This window comes from Lonchura striata, chromosome 33 (genome assembly GCF_050655825.1).
Source record: "Lonchura striata isolate lonStrDom1 chromosome 33, ASM5065582v1, whole genome shotgun sequence".
NCBI classification, from domain to species: domain Eukaryota; kingdom Metazoa; phylum Chordata; class Aves; order Passeriformes; family Estrildidae; genus Lonchura; species Lonchura striata.
In genome coordinates, this window is record NC_140735.1 from 7008686 (window position 1) to 7023679 (window position 14994).

Genomic DNA, 14994 nt, shown 5'->3' on the forward strand with positions numbered 1-14994 from the left:
AGTTTGGGGGGAAATTTGGGGAAAAAATGGGAGTTTGGGGGGAAATTTGGGGGGTTTGGGGGAAAAGATGGGAGTTTGGGGGGGATAAAGGGGAATTTGGGGGGATAAAGGGGAATTTGGGGGAAAAAATGGGAGTTTGGGGGGAAATTTGGGGAAAAAATGGGAGTTTGGGGGGAAATTTGGGGGAAAATGGGAGTTTGGGGGGATAAAGGGGAGTTTGGGGGAAAAGATGGGAGTTTGGGGGGGATAAAGGAGAATAAAGGGGAGTTTGGGGGGATAAAGGGGATTTTGGGGGGAATTTGGGGGGAATAAAGGGGAATTTGGGGGGATAAAGGGGAGTTTGGGGGGATAAAGGGGATTTTGGGGGAAAAAATGGGAGTTTGGGGGGGATAAAGGGGATTTTGGGGTGAATTTGGGGGGGATAAAGGGGAGTTTGGGGGGATAAAGGGGAATTTGGGGGGATAAAGGGGATTTTGGGGGGTTTAAAGGGAAGTTTGGGGGGATAAAGGGGATTTTGGGGGAAAAAATGGGAGTTTGGGGGGATAAAGGGGATTTTGGGGGGGTTTGAGGGCTCTAAAGGGAAATTTGGGGGGATTTTGGGGGGTTTAAAGGGGGTTGGGGGGCTCTAAAGGGGATTTTGGGGGGCGTTGGGGAGATAAAGGGAGATTTTGAAGGTTTTGAAGGGATTTTGGGGGGATTTTAAAGGGACATTTTTGGAGATTTTGAAGGGATTTTGGGGGAATTTTTGCAGATTTGGGGTATTTTGAAGGGGTTTTTTTTGGCTCTGGGATTTTTGGGGTCCGGGATTTTTTTTGGGGGGGGGATTTTGGGGTGACCCCTCCCCAAATTTCCCCCCCAGGACCCTTTCTGTGAGTGGCAGACCCTGGGACCCCCCGACTCCAAACGTGGCGACTTCGTCTGCAGCCGGCGGGGCAGGGACGCGACGGCCGTCAGGGACCCCCAAAAATGCCCCCCCCTCTGCAGCAGGTGAAATTTGGGGCAGTTTGGGCCATTTTGGGCCATTCTGGCATTTTTTGGGATTTTTTAGGATTTTTTTCTGGGGTTTTTGGGTGATTTTTGGGTGGGTTTTAGGTGATTTTGGGGTGATTTTAAGGGGATTTGGGGTCCTGAGGGGCCGTCAAGGACCCCCAAAAATGCCCCCCCCCCCGCAGCAGGTGAAATTTGGGGCATTTTGGCATTTTTTAGGATTTTTTGGGGGTTTTTTTGGGCGGGTTTTAGGTGATTTTTGGGTGATTTTGGGACATTTTTGGGGACTTTAAGGTCCTGGGAGGTCCCAAAACCGCCGGGTTTTTTTTGGGGAGGGGGATTCCCGGGGCTGCCCCAAATTTGGGGAGGGGTCTCAGGGCTCTCTGGGTAATTTGAGGAGGGGTCCCAGGGCTCTTTTTTGGGCTCTTTTGAGGCTTTTTTGGGGCTCTTTCGGCGCATTTTTGGGTGGTTTAAGGTGCCGGAAGGTCCCAAAACCGCCGGGTTTTTTTGGGGGAGGGGGATTCCCGGGACTGCCCGAATTTGGGGAGGGGTCTCAGGGCTCTCTGGGTAATTTGAGGAGGGGTCTCAGGGCTCTCTTTTGGGGCCATTTGTGGGGTTTTTGGGGCCCTTTCGGCGCATTTTTGGGTGGTTTAAGGTGCCGGAAGGTCCCAAAACCGCCGGGTTTTTTTGGGGAGGGGGATTCCCGGGGCTGCCCGAATTTGGGGAGGGGTCTCAGGGCTATTTCGGGGTAATTTGGGGAGGGGTCTTAGGGCTCTCTGGGTATTTTGGGGAGGGGTCTCAGGGCTCTTTTTTGGGCTCTTTTGAGGCTTTTTTGGTGTTCTTTTGGCGCATTTTTAGGTGGTTTAAGGTGCCGGAAGGTCCCAAAACCGCCGGGTTTTTTTTGGGGAGGGGGATTCCCGGGTTGGCCCGAATTTGGGGAGGGGTCTCAGGGCTATTTCGGGGTAATTTGGGGAGGGGTCTCAGGGCTCTCTTTTGGGGCCATTTGTGGGGTTTTTGGCGCTCTTTCGGCGCATTTTTAGGTGGTTTAAGGTGCCGGAAGGTCCCAAAACCGCCGGGTTTTTTTGGGGAGGGGGATTCCCGGCTTGGCCCGATTTTGGGGAGGGGTCTCAGGGCTCTCTGGGTAATTTGAGGAAGGGTCTCAGGGCTCTTTTTTGGGCTCTTTTGAGGCTTTTTTGGGGCTCTTTCGGCACATTTTTGGGTGGTTTAAGGTGCCGGAAGGTCCCAAAACCGCCGGGTTTTTTTTGGGAGGGGGATTCCCTGCTTGGCCCGAATTTGGGGAGGGGTCTCAGGGCTATTTCGGGGTAATTTGGGGAGGGGTCTTAGGGCTCTCTGGGTATTTTGGGGAGGGGTCTCAGGGCTCTTTTTTGGGCTCTTTTGAGGCTTTTTTGGTGTTCTTTCGGCGCATTTTTAGGTGGTTTAAGGTGCCGGAAGGTCCCAAAACCGCCGGGTTTTTTTTGGGGAGGGGGATTCCCGGGTTGGCCCGAATTTGGGGAGGGGTCTCAGGGCTATTTCGGGATAATTTGGGGAGGGGTTTCAGTGCTATTTTGGGGAGGGGTCTCAGGGCTCTTTTTTGGGCTCTTTCGGCGCATTTTTGGGTTTTTTAAGGTGCCGGAAGGTCCCAAAACCGCCGGGTTTTTTTTGGGGAGGGGGATTCCCGGCTTGGCCCGAATTTGGGGAGGGGTCTCAGGCTGCGGACCCCCTCCCCAGCCGCCGCAGCTGCTCCGAGTGCCTGGCCCCCCCCTCGCAGTGCGCCTGGTGCCCCTCGGCCGGGCGCTGCTTCCTCTTCGCCGCGTACCTGGCGCGCTTCCCCTACGGCGGCTGCCGCGGCTGGTCCGACAGGTACGGGGGGCTGGGGGATTTTGGGGGGTCCCCCGAAAATTTGGGGGGGATTGGAGGGGTCCTTGAAAGGCTTGGGGGGGTTGGGAGGGGATTTGGGGAGGTTTGGGGGGATTTGGGGAAATTTGGGGGGGATTGGAGGGGTCCTTGAAAGGCTTGGGGGGGTTTGGAGGGGATTTGGGGAGGATTGGAGGGGGGGTTTGGAGGGGATTTGGGGGGATTTGGGGGGATTTGGGGAGGTTTGGGTGGGATTTAGGGGTGTTTGGAGGGGGTTTGGGGGGGGTTTGGGGGGATTTGGGGAGGTTTGGGGGGGATTTGGGGAGGTTTGGGAGGATTTGGGGGGATTTGGGAGTGTTTGGGGGGATTTTGGGGGGGATTGGAGGGGATTTGGGGGGATTGGAGGGGATTTGGGGGGGATTTGGGGAGGTTTGGGGGGGATTTGGGGAGGTTTGGGGGGATTTGGGGGGATTTGGGAGTGTTTGGGGGGATTTTGGGGGGGATTGGAGGGGATTTGGGGAGGTTTGGGGGGATTTGGGGAGGTTTGGGGGGGATTGGAGGGGATTTGGGGGGATTGGAGGGGATTTGGGGGGGATTTGGGGAGGTTTGGGGGGATTTGGGGGGGATTTGGGGGGATTGGAGGGGATTTGGGGGGATTTGGGGGGGATTTGGGGGGGTTGGAGGGGATTTGGGGGGATTTGGGGGGGATTTGGGGAGGTTTGGGGGGATTTGGGGTGGTTTGGGGGGGATTGGAGGGGGATTGGAGGGGGGTTGGAGGGGATTTGGGGGGATTTGGGAGTGTTTGGGGGGATTTTGGGAAGGTTTGGATGGGATTTGGGGAGGTTTGGGGGGGATTTTGGGGGGGTTGGGGGGATTTGGGGGGGATTTGGGGGGATTGGAGGGGATTTGGGGGGATTTGGGGGGGATTTGGGGGGGATTGGAGGGGGTTTACAGGGGATTTGGGGGGATTGGAGGGGATTTGGGGGGTTTGGAGGGGATTTGGGGGAGTTTGGGGGGGATTGGGGGGGATTTGGGGAGGTTTGGGGGATTTGGGGAGGTTTGGGGGGGATTGGAGGGGATTTGGGGGGGATTGGGGGGGATTTGGGGGAGATTGGGGGGGATTTGGGGAGGTTTGGGGGATTTGGGGAGGTTTGGGGGGGATTGGAGGGGATTTGGGGAGGTTTGGGGGGATCTGGAGGGATTTTGGGGGGGTCTGGGGGGGATTAAGGGGCGTTTGGGGGGTCCCTGAAAGGTTTTGGCGGGGGTTGGAGGGGATTTGGGGGGGACCCCCAAAAATTTGGGGGGTTTGGAGGGGATTTGGGAGGTCCCTGAAAGGTCTGGGGGGGATTGGAGGGGAAATTTGGGGGGGATTCGAGGGGATCTGGGGGGGATCTGGGACTTTTTGGGGTGGTTTTGGGGGTTTTTGGGGTGGTTTTGGGGGTTTTTGGGGTGGGTTTTTGGGGTTTTTGGGGGTCCCGAGGCTCTCGGGGTAAGATTTTGGGGTGTTTTTGGGGTTTTTTTGCAGCGTTCACTCCGCCCCCCAGTGCCGGAGCTGCTCCTGAGGGGTTTAGGGGGTCTGGGGGGTTTTGGGGTGGTTTTGGGGTTTTTGGGGTGGTTTTGGGGTTTTTGGGGTGGGTTTTTGGGGTTTTTGGGGGTCCCGAGGCTCTCGGGGTAAGATTTTGGGGTGTTTTTGGGGTTTTTTGCAGTGTTCACTCCGCCCCCCATTGCCGGAGCTGCTCCTGAGGGGTTTAGGGGCTCTGGGGGTTTTTGGGGTGGTTTTTGGGGTTTTGGGGGGTTTTTGGGGTGGGTTTTTGGGGTTTTTGGGGGTCCCGAGGCTGTCGGGGTAAGATTTTGGGGTGTTTTTGGGGTTTTTTTGCAGCGTTCACTCCGCCCCGCAGTGCCGGAGCTGCTCCCAGCTGGGCTCGTGCCAGGAGTGTCTGAGCCAGCACGGCTGTGGCTGGTGTGGCTCCAGCCAGAACCCCGCCCTGGGCAGGTCTGAATTGGGGCTGGGGGCTCCAATTGGGGCTGGGGGCTCCAATTGGGTCTGGGGGCTTCGGGGGGGTCAGGGGAGTTTTGGGGGTCCCGGGTTTTGGGGGGATTTGGGGGGAATTTGGGTGAATTTTGGTGATTTTGGGTCCTGGAGCTTGAGGATTCCTGAATTCCAGAGGGGTTTTGGGGGGTCTGGGGGCTCCAATTGGGTCTGGGGGCTCCAATTGGGGCTGGGGGCTTCTGGGGGGTCAGGGGAGTTTGGGGGGTCCCGGGTTTTGGGGGGATTTGGGGGGAATTTGGGTGAATTTTGGTGATTTTGGGTCCTGGAGTGCAAGAATTTCTAAATTTGGGGCGGTCTGAGGGCTCCAATTGGGTCTGGGGGCTCCAATTGGGGCTGGGGGCTTCGGGGGGTTCAGGGGAGTATGGGGGGTCCCGGATTTTGGGGGGATTTGTGGGAAATTTGGGTGAATTTTGGTGATTCTGGGTCCTGGAGCTTGAGGATTCCTGAATTCCAGAGGGGTTTTGGGGGGACTGGGGGCTCCAATTGGGTCTGGGGGCTTCGGGGGGATCAGGGGAGTTTGGGGGGTCCCGGGTTTTGGGGGGATTTGGGGGGAATTTGGGTGAATTTTTGTGATTCTGGGTCCTGGAGCGCAAGAATTCCTAAATTTGGGGAGGTCTGAGGGCTCCAATTGGGGCTGGGGGCTTTGGGGAGTCTTTTTTTGGCTGATTTTGGGGTTTTTTGGGGTTGATTTTTGGTTTTTTTTGGGGCTGATTTTGGGGTTTTTTGGGGTTGATTTTTGGGGTTTTTTTTATGGCTGATTTTGGGGGTTTTTGGGCTGTTTTGGGGACTTTTTTGGGGCTGATTTTGGGGTTTTTAGGGCTGATTTTGGGACTTTTTTGGGGCTGATTTTGTAGCTTTTCTGGGACTGATTTAGGGGTTTTTTTTGGGCTGATTTTGGGGTTTTTTGGGGCTGATTTTGGGGTTTTTGGGGCTGATTTTAGGGTTTTTTTTGGGGCTGATTTTGGGGTTTTTTGGGGCTGATTTTGGGGTTTTTTTTGACGATTTGGAGTTTTTTTGGGAGGATGATTCTGACATTCCTCACGCTCATTTTGGGATCTTTTTTTGCCCCAATTCTGCCCTTTTCACCCTCATTTTGGTTTTTTTTCTGACCCAATTTCAATTTTTTTCCCCTTTTCCCCCGTCTTACCACCCAAACCCCCCAAAAATTCCCAAAATTTCCCAAAATTCCCGAATTTTCTCTCCCAGCTGCTTGGAGGGCGACTTCGCGGGTCCCCGGGACTTCCCCAACTGCTCGGTGGCCCTGAGTGACCTGAGTGACCACAGTGACCACCTGAGTGACCAGAGTGACCAGCGGAGTGACCACAGTGACCACAGTGACCAGAGTGACCACCTGAGTGACCAGAGTGACCACAGTGACCACCTGAGTGACCAACAGAGTGACCAGAGTGACCAGCGGAGTGACCAGATTGACCACCTGAGTGACCAGAGTGACCAGCAGAGTGACCAGAGTGACCAGCAGAGTGACCACAGTGACCACCTGAGTGACCACAGTGACCACCTGAGTGACCACCTGAGTGACCAGAGTGACCACCTGAGTGACCAGAGTGACCAGAGTGACCAGAGTGACCACCTGAGTGACCAGATTGACCACCTGAGTGACCACAGTGACCACAGTGACCAGAGTGACCACCTGAGTGACCACCTGAGTGACCAGAGTGACCACCTCAGTGACCACAGTGACCACAGTGACCAGAGTGACCACCTGAGTGACCACAGTGACCACCTGAGTGACCAGAGTGACCACCTGAGTGACCACCTGAGTGACCAGAGTGACCAGCAGAGTGACCACAGTGACCACAGTGACCAGAGTGACCACCTGAGTGACCAGGAAGGTGGCCAGCAGAACGACCAGCACGGTGACCAGCAGAGTGACCACCAAAGTGACCATCAGAATGACCAGCAGAGTGGCCACTGGAGTGACCATCAGAATGACCAGCAGAGTGGCCAGCTGAGTGACCATCAGAATGACCACTGGGCTGACCAGCTGAGTGACCAGCTGGGTGACCATCACCATGACCAGCTGAGTGACCGCCAGAGTGACCATCAGAGCAGCCAGCAGAGTGACCAGCAGAGTGACCACCAAAGTGACCAGCAGAGTGACCATCAGAGCAGCCAGCAGAGTGACCAGCTGAGTGACCAGCCGAGTGACCAGCAGAGTGACCATCAGAGCAGCCAGCAGAGTGACCAGCAGAGTGACCACCAAAGTGACCAGCAGAATGACCATCAGAGCAGCCAGCAGAGTGACCAGCAGAGTGACCACCAAAGTGACCAGCAGAGTGACCATCAGAGCAGCCAGCAGAGTGACCAGCAGAGTGACCACCAAAGTGACCAGCAGAGTGACCATCAGAGCAGCCAGCAGAGTGACCAGCAGAGTGACCACCAAAGTGACCAGCAGAATGACCATCAGAGCAGCCAGCCGAGTGACCAGCTGAGTGACCAGCCGAGTGACCACCAGAATGACGGCCAGGCTGACCCACAGGCTGACCATCCGAGTGACCATCCGAGTGACCAGCCGAGTGACCAGCCGAGTGACCATCGGAGTGACCATCGGGCTGAGAGTCAGGCTGACCATCGGAGTGACCATCAGAATGACCATCGGGCTGAGGGTCAGGCTGACCCCCAGAGTGACCAGAGTGACCATCGGAGTGACCATGGGAGTGACCCTCAGGCTGAGGGTCAGGCTGACCCCCAGAGTGACCAGAGTGACCATGGGAGTGACCATCGGGCTGAGGGTCAGGCTGAGGGTCAGGCTGACCCCCAGAGTGACCAGAGTGACCATCGGGCTGAGGGTCAGGCTGACCCCCAGAGTGACCATGGGAGTGACCATCGGGCTGAGGGTCAGGCTGAGGGTCAGGCTGACCCCCAGAGTGACCAGAGTGACCATCGGAGTGACCATCGGGCTGAGGGTCAGGCTGAGGGTCAGGCTGACCCCCAGAGTGACCAGAGTGACCAGAGTGACCAGAGTGACCAGAGTGACCAGAGTGACCGCGGGCGTGGCCGGTGGTGGTACGGCGCGTGCCCCGACGTGGACGAGTGCGCGCTGGGGCTGGCGCGGTGCCACCCGCGGGCGCGCTGCCACAACAGCCCCGGCAGCTTCCAGTGCCGCTGCCAGCGCGGCTTCCGCGGCGACGGCGTGGCCAGCTGCGAGCCCACGTGAGGGACGGGCAAAAACGGGGAAAAACAAAAAAAAAAGGGGGGAAATCGGGCTGGAAACGGCCGAGAAATGGGGAAAATAAAAAAAAAAAGGGGGGAAATCGGGCTGGAAACGGGGAAAAAACAAAAAAAAGAGGGGGGAAATCGGGCGAGAAACGGCCGAGAAATGGGGAAAAACGGGGAAAAAAGGGGGGAAATCGGGGCAGAAATGGGGAAAAAACAAAGAAAAAGGAGGGAAATCAGGGGAGAAACAGCCAAGAAATGGGGAAAAACAAAAAAAAAAGGGGAAAATCGGGGCAGAAACGGGGAAAAATAAAAAAAAAAGGGGGGAAATTGGGTGAGAAACGGCCGAGAAATGGGAAAAACAAAAAAAAAGGGGGGAAATCGGCCGAGAAATGGGGAAAAACAAAAAAAAAAGGGGGGAAATCAGAGCAGAAACGGGGAAAAATAAAAAAAAAGGGGGGAAATCGGGGGAGAAACGGCCGAGAAATGGGGAAAAAACGGGGAAAAACAAAAAAAAAGGGGGGAAATCGGGCGAGAAATGGGGGAAAAACAAAAAAAAAGGGGGGAAATTGGGGGAGAAACGGCCGAGAAATGGGGAAAAACAAAAAAAAAAGGGGAAAATCGGGCAAGAAACGGCCGAGAAATGGGGAAAAACAAAAAAAAAGGGGGGAAATCAGGCAAGAAACGGCTGAGAAATGGGGAAAAACAAAAAAAAAAGGGGAAAATCGGGGGAGAAATGGGGAAAAACAAAAAAAAAGGGGGGAAATCGGGCAAGAAATGGCCGAGAAATGGGGAAAAACGGGGAAAAAAGGGGGAAATCGGGGGAGAAATGGGGAAAAACAAAAAAAAAAGGGGGGAAATCGGGTGAGAAATGGGGAAAAAACAAAAAAAAAGGGGGGAAATCGGGGGAGAAACAGCCGAGAAATGGGGAAAAACGGGAAAAACAAAAAAAAAAGGGGGGAAATCGGGCTGGAAACGGGGAAAAAACAAAAAAAAAAGGGGGGAAATCGGAGGAGAAACGGCCGAGAAATGGGGAAAAATGGGGAAAAAAGGGGGGAAATCGGGGGAGAAATGGCCGAGAAATGGGGAAAAACAAAAAAAAAGGGGGGAAATCGGGGGAGAAATGGGGAAAAAAACAAAAAAGAAGGGGGGAAATCGGGGGAGAAATGGCCGAGAAATGGGGAAAAACAAAAAAAAAAGGGGGGAAATCGGGGCAGAAATGGGGAAAAAACAAAAAAAAAAGGGGGGAAATCAGGGGAGAAACGGCCGAGAAATGAGGAAAAACAAAAAAAAAGGGGGGAAATCGGGCTGGAAACGGGGAAAAAAACAAAAAAAAAGGGGGGAAATCGGGCAAGAAACGGCCGAGAAATGGGGAAAAACAAAAAAAAAAGGGGGGAAATCGGGGCAGAAATGGGGAAAAAACAAAAAAAATAGGGGGGAAATCGGGCGAGAAATGGCCGAGAAATGGGGAAAAACGGGGAAAAAAGGGGGAAATCGGGGCAGAAACGGGGAAAAATAAAAAATGGGGGAAATCGGGCTGGAAAGGGGGAAAAAACAAAAAAAAGGGGGGGAAATCGGGGGAGAAACGGCCGAGAAATGGGGAAAAATGGGGAAAAAAGGGGGAAATCGGGGGAGAAATGGGGAAAAACAAAAAAAAAGGGGGGAAATCGGGGGAAAAACGGCCGAGAAATGGGGAAAAACAAAAAAAAAGGGGGAAATCGGGGGAGAAATGGCTGAGAAATGGGGAAAAACAAAAAAAAGGGGGGAAATTGGGGGAGAAACGGCCGAGAAATGGGGAAAAACAAAAAAAAAGGGAGGAAATTGGGTGAGAAACGGATGAGAAATGGGAAAAACAAAAAAAAAAGGGGGGAAATCGGGGGAGAAATGGGGAAAAAACAAAAAAAAAAGGGGGGAAATCGGGCTGGAAATGGGGAAAAAACAAAAAAAAAAGGGGGGAAATCGGGGGAGAAATGGGGAAAAACAAAAAAAAAGGGGGGAAATCGGGCGAGAAACGGCCGAGAAATGGGGAAAAACAAAAAAAAAAAGGGGAAAATTGGGCGAGAAATGGGGAAAAAACAAAAAAAAAGGGGGGAAATCGGGGGAGAAACGGCCGAGAAATGGGGAAAAACAAAAAAAAAAGGGAAATCGGGTGAGAAATGGGGAAAAACAAAAAAAGAAGGGGGGAAATCGGGGCAGAAACGGGGAAAAAACAAAAAAAAAACAAAAGCAAAAAAAGGGTAGAAATTGGGTGAGAAATGGGGAAAAGAACAAAAAAAAAGGGTGAAAATCGGGGGAGAAATGGGGAAAAAAACAAATAAAAAAGGATGAAAATTGGGAAAAATGGGCAAAAAACAAAAAAACAAAAAGGGTGAAAATCGCACCAGAAATGGGGAGAAGGAGGGAAAAATGGGGAAGAAATTGGGGGAAAATGGGGAAAATTTGGGAAAAAAAAAAAAAGAACAAAAAAAAAAAAGGGTGGAAATGGCTGAGAAATGGGGGAAAAACAAAAAAAAGGGTGAAAATCGGACCAGAAATGGGGAAAAATGGGGGAAAACAAACAAAAAGGGTGCAGAAATCCAAATTTTGGGGTTTTTTTCCATTCTAAATACCCAAAATTCAGATTTTTTTGTTGATTTGAGGTTTTTTGTATGCAGAAATCTGAATTTTGGGATTTTTTTTCATTCTAAGTGCCCAAAATTCAGATTTTTTTTGCGGATTTGAGTTTTTTTGGGTGCAGAAATCCAAATTTTGTTGTTTTTTTTTTATTTTATGTGCCCAAAATTCCGATTTTTTTTGGGGGGGGGAGTTGAGGTTTTTTGTGTGCAGAAATCCATATTTTGGTTTTTTTTTTTAATTCTAAAAACCCAAAATTCAGATTTTTTCGCGGATTTGAGGTTTTTTGGGTGCAGAAATCCAAATTTTGGTTTTTTTTTTTAATTCTAAAAACCCAAAATTCAGATTTTTTTCGCGGATTTGAGTTTTTTTGTGTGCAGAAATCCGAATTTTGGGTGTTTTTTTCAATTCTAAAAACCCAAAATTCAGATTTTTTTCGCGGATTTGAGTTTTTTTGTGTGCAGAAATCCGAATTTTGGGTGTTTTTTTCAATTCTAAAAACCCAAAATTCAGATTTTTTCACGGATTTGAGTTTTTTTGTGTGCAGAAATCCGAATTTTGGGTGTTTTTTTAATTCTAAAAACCCAAAATTCAGATTTTTTCGCTGATTTGAGTTTTTTTGTGTGCAGAAATCCGAATTTTGGGTGTTTTTTTCAATTCTAAAAACCCAAAATTCAGATTTTTTCGCGGATTTGAGTTTTTTTGGGTGCAGAAATCTCAATTTTGGGTTTTTTTTTCAATTCCAAAAACCCAAAATTCAGATTTTTTTGTGGATTTGAGTTTTTTTGTGTGCAGAAATCCGAATTTTGGGTGTTTTTTTTAATTCTAAAAACCCAAAATTCAGATTTTTTTCGCAGATTTGAGTTTTTTTGGGTGCAGAAATCTCAATTTTGGGTCTCTTTTTCCCCCCCCAGGTGTTTGTCCGACTGCGGCCACGGCTTCTGCTCGGGGCCCCCCAACTTCACCTGCGTTTGTCACCTGGGCTGGACCAACCCCAAGCCCCAAAATTCCCAAAATTCCTCCCAAAATTCCCAAAATTCCAGCCAGGGGGAGGCCCCGGAGCTCCCCCAGTGCTCGGTGGACTGCGGCTGCAACTTCCACAGTTCCTGCGAGAGGAGCGGCCCCGGCCACTGCGACCGCTGCCAGAGTGAGCCAAAATCCCCCGAATTCACCCCAAAAATTCACCCCAAAATCCCAAAAATTCACCTCAAAAATTCGCCCCAAAAGTCCCAAAAATTCACCGCAAAAATCCCAAAAATTCACCCAAAATCACAAAAAATTCACCCAAATAATTCACCCCAAAAATCCAAAAAATTCACCCCCAAAATCCCCCAAATTCACCCCAAAAACCCCAAAAATTCACCCCAAAAGTTCACCCCAAAAATTCACCCCAAAACCCCCAAAAATGCACCCCAAAAATCCCAAAAATTCACCCCAAAACCCGGGCAGAGCTCCCAAATCCCCATTTTCACCCCATTTTAATCCCGTTTTTCCCCGTTTTTTCACCGTTTTTCCCCATTTCTTCACCGTTTTTCCCCATTTTTTCACCGTTTTTTCCCCGTTTTTTCCCGTTTTTCCCCGTTTTTTCCCCGTTTTTTCCCCGTTTTCCCCCTTTAACCGATTTCCCCCGTTTTCTCCCCAGACTGGACGGAGGGCCCGCGCTGCCAGCGCTGCCGCCCGGGCAGAGCTCCCAAATCCCCATTTTAATCCCATTTTAACCCCGTTTTTTCCCCGTTTTTCCCCGTTTTTTCCCCGTTTTTCCCCGTTTTTTCCCCGTTTTTCCCCATTTTTTCGCCGTTTTCCCCTTTAACCGATTTCCCCCGTTTTGTCCCCAGACTGGACGGAGGGCCCGCGCTGCCAGCGCTGCCGCCCGGGCAGAGCTCCCAAATCCCCATTTTAACCCCATTTTTCCCCGTTTTTTCGCCGTTTTTGCCCGTTTTTTCCCCGTTTTTTCACCGTTTTTCCCCGTTTTTTCCCCGTTTTTCCCCCTTTAACCGATTTCCCCCGTTTCCTCCCCAGACTGGACGGAGGGCCCGCGCTGCCAGCGCTGCCGCCCGGGCAGAGCTCCCAAATCCCCATTTTTTCACCTTTTCTCACCGTTTTTTCACCGTTTTTCCCCGTTTTTTCGCCGTTTTTCCCCTTTAACCGATTTCCCCCGTTTTGTCCCCAGACTGGACGGAGGGCCCGCGCTGCCAGCGCTGCCGCCCGGGCAGAGCTCCCAAATCCCCATTTTAACCCCATTTTAACCCCTTTTTTCCCCGTTTTTTCCCCGTTTTTCCCCGTTTTTTCGCCGTTTTTCCCCGTTTTTTCGCCGTTTTTCCCCTTTAACCGATTTCCCCCGTTTTCTCCCCAGACTGGACGGAGGGCCCGGGCAGAGCTCCCAAATCCCCATTTTCACCCCATTTTCACCCCGTTTTTCCCCATTTTTTCACCGTTTTTCCCCATTTTTTCACCGTTTTTCCCCGTTTTTTCACCGTTTTTCCCCGTTTTTTCGCCGTTTTTCCCCGTTTTTTCACCGTTTTTCCCCGTTTTTTCACCGTTTTTCCCCGTTTTTTCGCCGTTTTTCCCCTTTAACCGATTTCCCCCGTTTCCTCCCCAGACTGGACGGAGGGCCCGCGCTGCCAGCGCTGCCGCCCGGGCAGAGCTCCCAAATCCCCATTTTAACCCCATTTTAACCCCATTTTAACCCCGTTTTTCCCCGTTTTTTCGCCGTTTTTCCCCGTTTTTTCGCCGTTTTCCCCCTTTAACCGATTTCCCCCGTTTCCTCCCCAGACTGGACGGAGGGCCCGCGCTGCCAGCGCTGCCGCCCGGGCAGAGCTCCCAAATCCCCATGTTAACCCCATTTTAACCCTATTTTAACCCCATTTTCACCCCGTTTTTCCCCATTTTTCCCCGTTTTTTCGCCGTTTTTTCGCCGTTTTTTCCCCGTTTTTTCACCGTTTTTCCCCGTTTTTTCGCCGTTTTTCCCCTTTAACCGATTTCCCCCGTTTTGTCCCCAGACTGGACGGAGGGCCCGCGCTGCCAGCGCTGCCGCCCGGGCAGTTTCGGCCCCGGCGGGCCCGGCGGGTGCCGCCCGTGCGGCTGCCACGGGCACGGGGACCCGGCGCGCGGCTTCTGCCACCCCGGCACCGGCGAGTGCCGCTGCCGCCCGCCCGCCGCCGGGCCCCGCTGCGAGCGCTGCGCCCCCGGCTACTACGGGGACCCCAGGTGAGCCAAAGCCAGGGCAAACGCAAAAAAACACGGGCACAGTGGGCAAAAATGCAGAAAAACGCGGGCAAAATGGGCGAAAATGCAAAAAAACGCGGGCAGAATCGATGAAAATGCAAAAAAACGCAGGCAAAATGGGCAAAAATATGGAAAAATGCGGGCAAAATGGGCAAAAATGCAAAAAAACACGGGCAAAATGGGCAAAAGTGCAAAAAAACCCGGGCAAAATCGATGAAAATGCAAAAAAACGCGGGCAGAATGGGCAAAAATGAAGAAAAATGCGGGCAAAATGGGCAAAAATGCAAAAAAACACGGGCAGAATGGGCAAAAATGAAGAAAAACACGGGCAGAATGGGCAAAAATGCAGAAAAACGCGGGCAAAATGGGCGAAAATGCAGAAAAACACGGGCAAAATGGGCAAAAATGCAAAAAAACGCGGGCAGAATGGGCAAAAATGAAGAAAAACACGGGCACAATGGGCAAAAATGCAGAAAAACGCGGGCAAAATGGGCAAAAATGCAGAAAAACACGGGCAAAATGGGCGAAAATGCAAAAAAAAAGCGGGCAAAATGGGCAATAATGCAGAAAAACACAGGCAAAATCGATGAAAATGCAAAAAAACACGGTCAAAATAGATGAAAATGAAAAAACACGATCACGATCGATGAAAATGCAAAAAAATACGGGCAAAATGGGCAAAAATACGAAAAAACACGGGCAAAATGGGCAAAAATATGAAAAAACATGGGCAAAATGGGCAAAAATGCAAAAAAACGCGGGCAAAATGGGCAAAAATGCAAAAAAATACAAGCAAAATGGGCAAAAATATGGAAAAACAAGGTCAAAATGGGCAAAAATGCAAAAAAACGCGGGCAAAATGGGCAAAAATATGGAAAAACACAGTCAAAATAGCTGAAAATGCAAAAAACCACGGTCACGATCAATGAAAATGCAAAAAAAACACGGGCAAAATGGGCAAAAATGCAAAAAAACACGGGCACGATCGATAAAAATGCAAAAAAACACGGGCAAAATGGACAAAAAAACGAAAAATGGGAAAAAATACAAAAAAACCCGGTCAAAATAGAAAAAAATCACAAAAAAAA

The 14994-nt window shown here is 51.3% G+C and overlaps 1 protein-coding gene across 1 annotated transcript in view; it reads left to right on the top strand.

Annotated features, from left to right (window-relative positions):
• The window catches only part of MEGF8 (multiple EGF like domains 8), a 128481-nt gene that overhangs the window by 49226 nt on the left and 64261 nt on the right, over window positions 1-14994 (top strand). Inside the window, exons 20-25 of the mRNA XM_085564531.1 lie at window positions 860-987; window positions 2716-2847; window positions 4721-4834; window positions 6098-8065; window positions 11596-11828; window positions 13681-13888. Coding sequence (XP_085420657.1) covers window positions 860-987; window positions 2716-2847; window positions 4721-4834; window positions 6098-8065; window positions 11596-11828; window positions 13681-13888 — 2783 coding nt within the window. The remainder of the gene's footprint in view (window positions 1-859; window positions 988-2715; window positions 2848-4720; window positions 4835-6097; window positions 8066-11595; window positions 11829-13680; window positions 13889-14994) is intronic.